This window comes from Cucumis melo, chromosome 7 (assembly GCF_025177605.1).
Source record: "Cucumis melo cultivar AY chromosome 7, USDA_Cmelo_AY_1.0, whole genome shotgun sequence".
Lineage (NCBI taxonomy): Eukaryota > Viridiplantae > Streptophyta > Magnoliopsida > Cucurbitales > Cucurbitaceae > Cucumis > Cucumis melo.
Window position 1 is genome coordinate 13,673,298 of NC_066863.1, and position 7,824 is coordinate 13,681,121.

Sequence of the window (7,824 nt, forward strand, 5' to 3'; positions counted from 1 at the left end):
CTGATATAGTAAGGAATGAGGCTGTCAGAACCGAAAGGTTTGTTAGCGATCTCCGACTAGATCTCCTGGGCTTCGTTCGAGCCTTCAGGCCAACCACCACTGTTGATGCATTGCGCCTGGCAGTGGATAAGAGTCTGCACAAGAGAGCTGATCCGTCCAAGGCTGCAAGAAGAGGCTCAACCCCAAGTCGAAAGAGGAAGGCTGAGTTGCAGCCTGCTGTAGTGCGACAGAAGAATTTGAGATCAAGTGGTGTTTTTCAACGGCATCGTCAGGAGCTTGCTGCAGCAGGAAGGACTTTGAGAGAGCTACCTGTCTGCCATAGCTGTGGGAGATTTCATGGAGGACGTTGCTTAGCAGGAAGTGGAGTTTGTTACAAGTGCAAACAACCAGGGCATATAACTGACTTTTGTCCTTAGAAACTATTAGTGACTACCTTGAACCAGACTCACACTTCCTAGCAGGGAAGAGTATTTGCCACTACTCGTTAGGAAGCTGAGCAAGCTGGTACTGTAGTGACAGGTACGCTCCCAATCTTGGGGTACTTCGTATTTGTGTTGTTTGACTCTAGGTCATCGTGTTCTTTTATATCCTTGGTTTTGTTCAGCATATGTATTTAGAGGTAGAACCATTGAGTAGTATACTATATGTTTCTACTCCATCGAGAGAAGTTATGTTGTTCAAAGAAAAGATAAAAGCATGTCAAGTAGAGATAGCAAACCATGTGTTAGATGTAACCTTGCTAGTATTAGACATGCGAGATTTTGATGTAATTCTAGTCATGGATTGGCTATCTGCCAACTATACAAGTATAGACTATTCCCACAATGAGATAGTTTTTAACCCTCATTCAGCGATTAGTTTCAAGTTTAAGGGGGTAAAGACTGTGGTCTTACTCAAAGTTATCTCAGCTATGAAGGCTAGTAAGCTACTCAACAGGGTACTTGGAGTATCTTAGCTAGCCTAGTAGATACCAGAGAGCCTGAAGTCTCCTTGTCATCTGAGCAGGTGGTGAGAGAATATCCCGACATTTTTCCTAGTGAGCTTTCAGGACTTTCACCTCCCAGGAAGATTGATTTTGCTATTGAGTTAGAGCCAGACACTGCTCCAATATCTAGAGCCCTTAATAGAATGGCCCTAACTGAACTGAAAGAGCTGAAGGTCCAGTTACAGGAGTTGTTAGGCAAGCGTTTTATTCAACTTAGTGTGTCACCTAGTGAACACCAATACTGTTTATGAAGAAGAAGCATGGATAGATGTGCCTTTACATTGAAAACAGAGAGCTGAATAAGGTGACAATCAAGAACTTCTATCCATTACCCAAAAATTGATGACTTTTTTGATCAGCTAAAAGGAGCCACTGTGTTCTCTAAGATTGATTTACGTTCAGGCTATCACTAGTTGAGGATTAGAGACAGTGATGATCCTAAGACTGCTTTTCGTTCCAGATATGGACATTATGAGTTCATTGTAATGTGTCCTTTGGCTTGACCAATGCTCCTGCTGTATTTATGGATCTGATGAATAAGGTGTTTAAGGATTTCTTAGACATTTTTGTTATAGTTTTTATTAATGACATCTTGGTTTATTCCAAGACAGAGATCGAGCATGAGGAACATTTACATCAAGTTTTGGGAACTCTACGAGCAAATAAGTTATATGCTAAGTTTTCCAAATGTGACTTCTGGCTGAAGAAGGTGTCTTTTCTTGACCATGTGGTGTCTAGTGAGGGAGTTTCTATGGATCCAACCAAGATTGAAGTTGTTACCAGTTGGCCTCGACCTTCTACAATTGGTGAGGTTTGTCGTTTTCTAGGTTTAGTAGGTTATTACAGAAGGTTCGTAGAAGATTTCTCTTGTACAGCCAGTCCTTTGAGGCAGTTGACCAGGAAGAGGACTCCTTTTGTTTGGAGCCTAGCATGTGAGAGAATTTCTAGGAGCTTGAGCAAAAGCTTGTGACTGCACTAGTCCTTATAGTACCAGATGGGTCTGGAAGCTTTGTGATCTACAATGATGCCTCCAAGAAAGGACTGGGTTGTGTTTTAATGCAGCAAGAAAAAGTGGTTGCTTATGCCTCTCGTCAATTGAAGAGCCATAAGCAGAACTACCCTACCCTCGATTTAGAGTTGGTAGCAGTAGTTTTTGCACTGAAGATATGGAGACAATACTTGTATGGGGAGAAGGTACAAATTTTTACTGACCACAAGAGCCTGGAATACTTCTTCATCTAGAAGGAGTTGAACATGTTACAGAGAAGATGGCTGGAGCTAGTAAAGGACTATGATTGTGAGATTCTGTATCACCCAGGTTCGGCGAATGTGATAGCTAATGCGCTTAGTAGGAATGTGTCACATTCAGCAACACTTATTACTGAGCAGACCCCTTTGCTTAGAGACTTTGAGAAAGCTGAAATTGTAGTTCAGTAGGGGAAGTTACCTCACAGTTGGCCCAGTTGTTTGTGGAGCCGACTTTGAGACAGAGGATTATTGTTACTCAGCTAAATGATCCCTATTTGGTTGAGAAGCACCACCTGGCAGAAGCAGGGCAAGGTGAGGAGTTCTCCATAGCCTCTGATGATGGACTTATGTTTGAAAGGTGTTTATGCATCCCAACAGACATTGCAGTTAAGATTGAGCTTTTGACTGAGGCCCATAGTTCTCCAGTTTCTATGCATCCTGGTAGTACAAAGATGTACCAGGATCTGAAGTGTGTCTATTGGTGGAGAAATATGAAGAGAGAAGTGGCAGACTTCGTCAGTAGGTGCTTAGTGTGCTAGTAGGTGAAGGCACCAAAACAAAAGTCAATAGGTTTGTTGCAACCCTTGAGCGTGCCAGGGTGGAAATGGAAGAGTATGTCTATGGATTTCAGTACAAGACTGCCTAGGACCCTGAAGGGTTATACGGTGATTTGGATAGTTGTTGACAGACTCATGAAGTCAGCCAATTTCATTTTAGGAAAATCCACCTACACTGCCAGTAAGTGGGGTCAGTTATATATGATGAAGATAGTAAAGCTACATGGAGTGTCTATACCTATCATTTCTGACAGAGATGCTCGTTTCACATCAAAATTCTGGAAAGCACTTCAGCTTGCATTGGGCATGAGGTTAGATTTTAACATAGTCTTTCATCTTCAGACTGATGGTAAAACAGAGAGGTTGAACCAAATTTTGGAAAATATGCTGCGAGCTTATGTGCTGGAGTTTTTAGGGAGTTGGGACTCTCATTTGCATTTGATGGAGTTTGCCTATAATAACAGTTACAAGGCTACCATTGGCATGACACCGTTTGAGGCTCTGTATAGCAGGTGTTGTAGATCTCCTGTGTGTTGGGGTGAGATTGGTGAATAGACGATGTTAAGTTAGTTCAGACCACCAATGCATCCATACAGAAGATTAAAGCTCGTACGTTGACAGAGTAGAGCAGACAAAAGTGTTACGCTGATAAACGGCGTAAGAATCTCGACTTTGATGTGGGAGACATGGCTTTTCTGAAGGTAGCACCTATGAAGGGTGTTTTGAGGTTCGAGAAAAAGGGAAAGCTAAGTTCAAGTTTTGTAGGGCCATTTGAGATACTTGAGCGGGTTGGCCCCATAGCTTATCGCTTGGCATTGCCCCCATCATTTTCTGCAGTTCATGATGTGTTCCATTTCTCTATGCTAAGGAAGTATGTAGTAGATCCAACGCATGTGGTTGATTTTGAACCTTCGAAAATTTATGAGTACTTGAGCTATAAGGAGCAACCCGTTGAGATTTTGGCAAGAGAGATCATGATGCTTCGTAAGAGAGAAATTGCACTGGTCAAAGTCCTTCGACAAAACCACGGAGTTGAAGAGGCCACTTAGGAGAGAGAGGATGACATGAGGTTCCAGTACACCGAGCTGTTCGAGGATTAGAACTTTCGAATACGAAAGTTTCTCAATTGACGGAAAATTGTAACACACCAAAATTTAGCTAATTTATTCGCAATTATCTTAAGTTTAATTTTGAAACTTTACGGGGTGTTATTTTGATTCAATTGTTGAAATATTTGATTTGTGGAGATTAGAATCTATTAGATATTTTGGAAAATATGTAATTGTTTAAATTTGGAATTTATGATTAATGTTGTTTGTTTTAAGATATTTGTATTTGGGGGGAATTTGATTGATTATATATGATTATGTAATTAATTGAATTTGAAGTTGAAATAATTATATTATATAGATAATATAATTAAGTAAGGATATTTATTTTGGGAAAGATAAGATGATTTGATTGGAGCGAGAGGGAGATTTGAGTTTAAAAAGAAAATTTGATTGGTTTAAATGAAGAGAGAGGAGTTGTTTTATTTGGAATAATATAAGGAAAAGATAGTTATTATTACTTTTCTTTAAATAAGCTCTTTGGAAAACGTGTAACCTCACTATTCATCTTCTTCTTCCTTATCACAAGAAAACTCTAAACAGAAAGCCCTAGCAAGAAAATTCACCGCCGCCGCCATTTTTTCTTGTTCGACAGCCACCGAAATCATCTGTCAGTCGCAACATCTCTTTCGTCGCAGCCACCACTCAGTCATCCGTCTCCATCTCTGTCATTCCCAAAAGACCGTCGTCGTCGCGTCTCTTCCATCACAGTCAGTCGTTCCCGTCGCATCATCGTCTGCTGTCTTTGTAGGTCGCCCGTAGCCGAGCCATCTGCCCGACCATGTCAGTCATCCCAATAGGTTCATCAGTGGCATGCGTCCTTCACCCGAGCCATTCTCCGTACAAGCTATCGAGCCACACGTGCGCAAGCTCCACCCGCACAAGCCATACCCGAGTTGCACCCACACCTTTGCTCGAGTCAAGTTCAACCTGAGTCACCCCTTCTTTTCCAGCCTCACCGAGCCGATTTCTTTTTTCCAAGCCGAGCCGTCTAGCCAGTTTCTCCTTAGCCAAGCCGTTTTTGAGCAACCAGTCTTAACTTTGGTCCTTTTTTCCACCTATTTTGGTAAGTTTTGGTAAGTTAGTTGGGTTTTGATTAATTCCCAATAAATATTTAGTTGGACCCTAAATAATTTAATTATAGATTAAATTGAATTATTTTTTTAAGAGACTGGTTAGATCAATTGAAAGTGAGTTGTTGAACGTTGTCCTAAATTAAGGTTGAGTTGGATCCGACCTTAATTTAGGGTACGTTGAATTAACTAGATTTTTGGATCCTAAATTAATTGCAAATTAAGTTATCATCTTAGTATTTTATCCTTACTGTTTAGAATTTTCCTTGCAAGCTTGACTTTGCTATCAGGAGTGTATTTATGTGAATTAAGCTAATCTGTAGGTAAGAGATTCTTCTACTAGACTTTTGAATTGAAGTGTGAGCTTGCAAGTAACTTTTCCCATTATGCATTATTTTAGCCAATATGCATAATGTGTTTATGATTTATGATGATTGGTAGTCATGACTAGTCTATGCTTATAATGACAGTTCTGACAAAGTTATGTTGATGATGACTGTTGATGTAGATGTTATGCATTAATTATTAATCTCATGATTAAAAATTCTATGGTTAATATTCATGCCATGATTATGATGTTATTATGCTACATACTATGGATAGGTTGTATTGTTAGTTTATCTATTAGAGTCGTACCCACATGGGTGTCCCTCGGGATCACCACCTTTTTATGACTGTGTAGTCCGACGGGATCCCCAGTTTAGTATGAGATGATATGTTACGAGTGACTCGACGGGTTCACTCACAGCTCGATTGTCTTAGTGTTTCTTTCGAGATTCACTAAAGACCAGTCTGTCTTAGGTGTTCCTTGTGTTCATTGAAGACCAGTATTGTCCTAGGCGTTCCTTTGAGTTCACCAAAGACCAGAGATGTTCTTACGTGTTCACAGATTACACGTGTTCGGAAACGTGCCAGTTTAGGGGTACCACTTTAGAGGACTCTAATAGGAAGTTAACAAACACTCAGCAAGACTAGTAGTAGGTCCCTTACTGAGTATATTTTTATACTCACTCTTTTATGTTTAATTTTTCAGGCAGAGGAAAGCTGGCGAATGACAAGAAGTGACCGTGGCGTGCCATAGGATAACACTTTTGCTTCTGCCTTATGTTATTAGATTTTGAGTTTAGTATTTACGCACTTTTATTTATTTTACTCTTTTAAAACTAGGTAGGGTCCAAGCTAGGAATTTACTTTTAGATTTATTTCTATTTACTTCAGTTATTTATGATTTTAATGAGTATTTAAGATTTTAATTATGAAAATTTGATATTTTTATTTTAATTTAAGAACTTTTATTTTCATTTAAGTAGTAATGACCTCAGCTTAGTATAAAGAGTTGAGTCATTACATTATTTGTCATAAAAATGTAAAACTTTATAAAATTTCCCCCACATTTCACTTACCCATCTCATGCAAACCCTCTCAATTTCTCCAACATCCAAACGTCATCGACCAAATCGCTTCTCCAACATCCAACCATCAGCCATTGCTCAAGCGTCTGTCACCGACATACCTCCCCTACCATTCTCATCGGCATTCCCCGCAAGCCATCCGTCACCGACATTCCTAGCTAATCGTCGACCATTTTCCTCAGTTTTTTTTGTCTTCCATCATTGGCATCTTTAGGTTTCTTTTTTCCATCTGTCTCTCGCGTTCCTCTTGTTAAAGCTAATTCTTTGAACGGTCTCTCAAAAATTAGGTGGCATTCATCAGGTTAATTTTTATTATGGTCAAAAGCTATTGAAATAAAAAATGAAAGAGGATCTTTGTCTAATATCTAGAGTAAAATATCAAAGTTGTGTTTGGAAGATTTAGTCGTTACTTTGATAATACATTTTCCTTTTTCTTCTTTCAAATTGCAACTATGTCAAAATGGAAAACCATTTATTTGCTGCTTATTCTAAAATAATCATATAATAGTCTATTTCTACTTGTTATTTGGTCTACATTGTTGTGAATGTAGAGTTTGAAACATTTTATCGCTTTCTGCTCACCTCTATTGTATTGAATACTTATATAAACAAACTTATGTTTGATTTCATCTTAAATACCGATGACTGTGAAAACTAATTGAAAAGTAAGCACACATATTGTATCTCTATTATTGACAATGTTTTATATATAGTGTGCACTGTATGGCACTACAAGAATTGGAGAGACTCTCGATGCATAAATACATCGTTGGAAGTGGTAAAGATGTCGAAAATTAAATTGCCGACATAGAAAGGGACGTCAGAATGAAGGTTAGAAGAAATGCATCGGGAGACAGATTCTCGATGCGTAACCAACAAGCCATCGGGAATAATCTTCTCCCGACGTAATCTTTACCGACGTCTTGGATGCGTCGACAGCAAGGCATCCCCGATGCAGTTTTGACGTCAGCTATGCATCAGAAATAACGACTCCTGACATTTGTATATCCGACGTGATCCATGCATCGACAATAACCATCCCCGACGTGACGTTTGCACCATATTTCCAACGTATGTACTGCGTTGGAGAATATTTTAAATATGTAATTTTTTTATTTTTTTCCTGAAATATTTTCATGTAAGATTTATTTTCTAAAATATTCGCATTAATTTTCGATTCAATTAAAGAAAATTCAAAATAAATTAGTAAATTACGAAATACAAACACTAATTCAACAAAAAATTAAATGTTCATAATACAAAAAAGTTCAAAAAATGTAACAAAGTACATAATACGAATAAAAAATATTCCTCTTAAAAAATGCAAAGAAAGCCACACTTCATAACATACGTCTCTTAACGAGCCTCGTATGCCATTCTACACCGCTGGTCCTACAATAATACAAAAGTGGCTAAGTTTATTACATATATATGCATATC

At 38.7% G+C, this 7,824-nt stretch overlaps 1 protein-coding gene across 1 annotated transcript; it reads left to right on the forward strand.

Moving 5' to 3' along the window:
• Positions 1 to 751: 751 nt before the first annotated feature.
• On the forward strand, positions 752 to 3,839 carry LOC127150377 (uncharacterized). Its single transcript, XM_051088081.1, has 8 exons — positions 752 to 937; positions 1,006 to 1,180; positions 1,597 to 1,796; positions 1,934 to 2,179; positions 2,249 to 2,410; positions 2,521 to 2,752; positions 2,951 to 3,189; positions 3,492 to 3,839. The coding sequence occupies exons 1-8, from the start codon at positions 752 to 754 to the stop codon at positions 3,837 to 3,839; spliced, it is 1,788 nt and encodes a 595-aa protein (XP_050944038.1).
• The last annotated feature ends 3,985 nt before the right edge of the window (positions 3,840 to 7,824 follow it).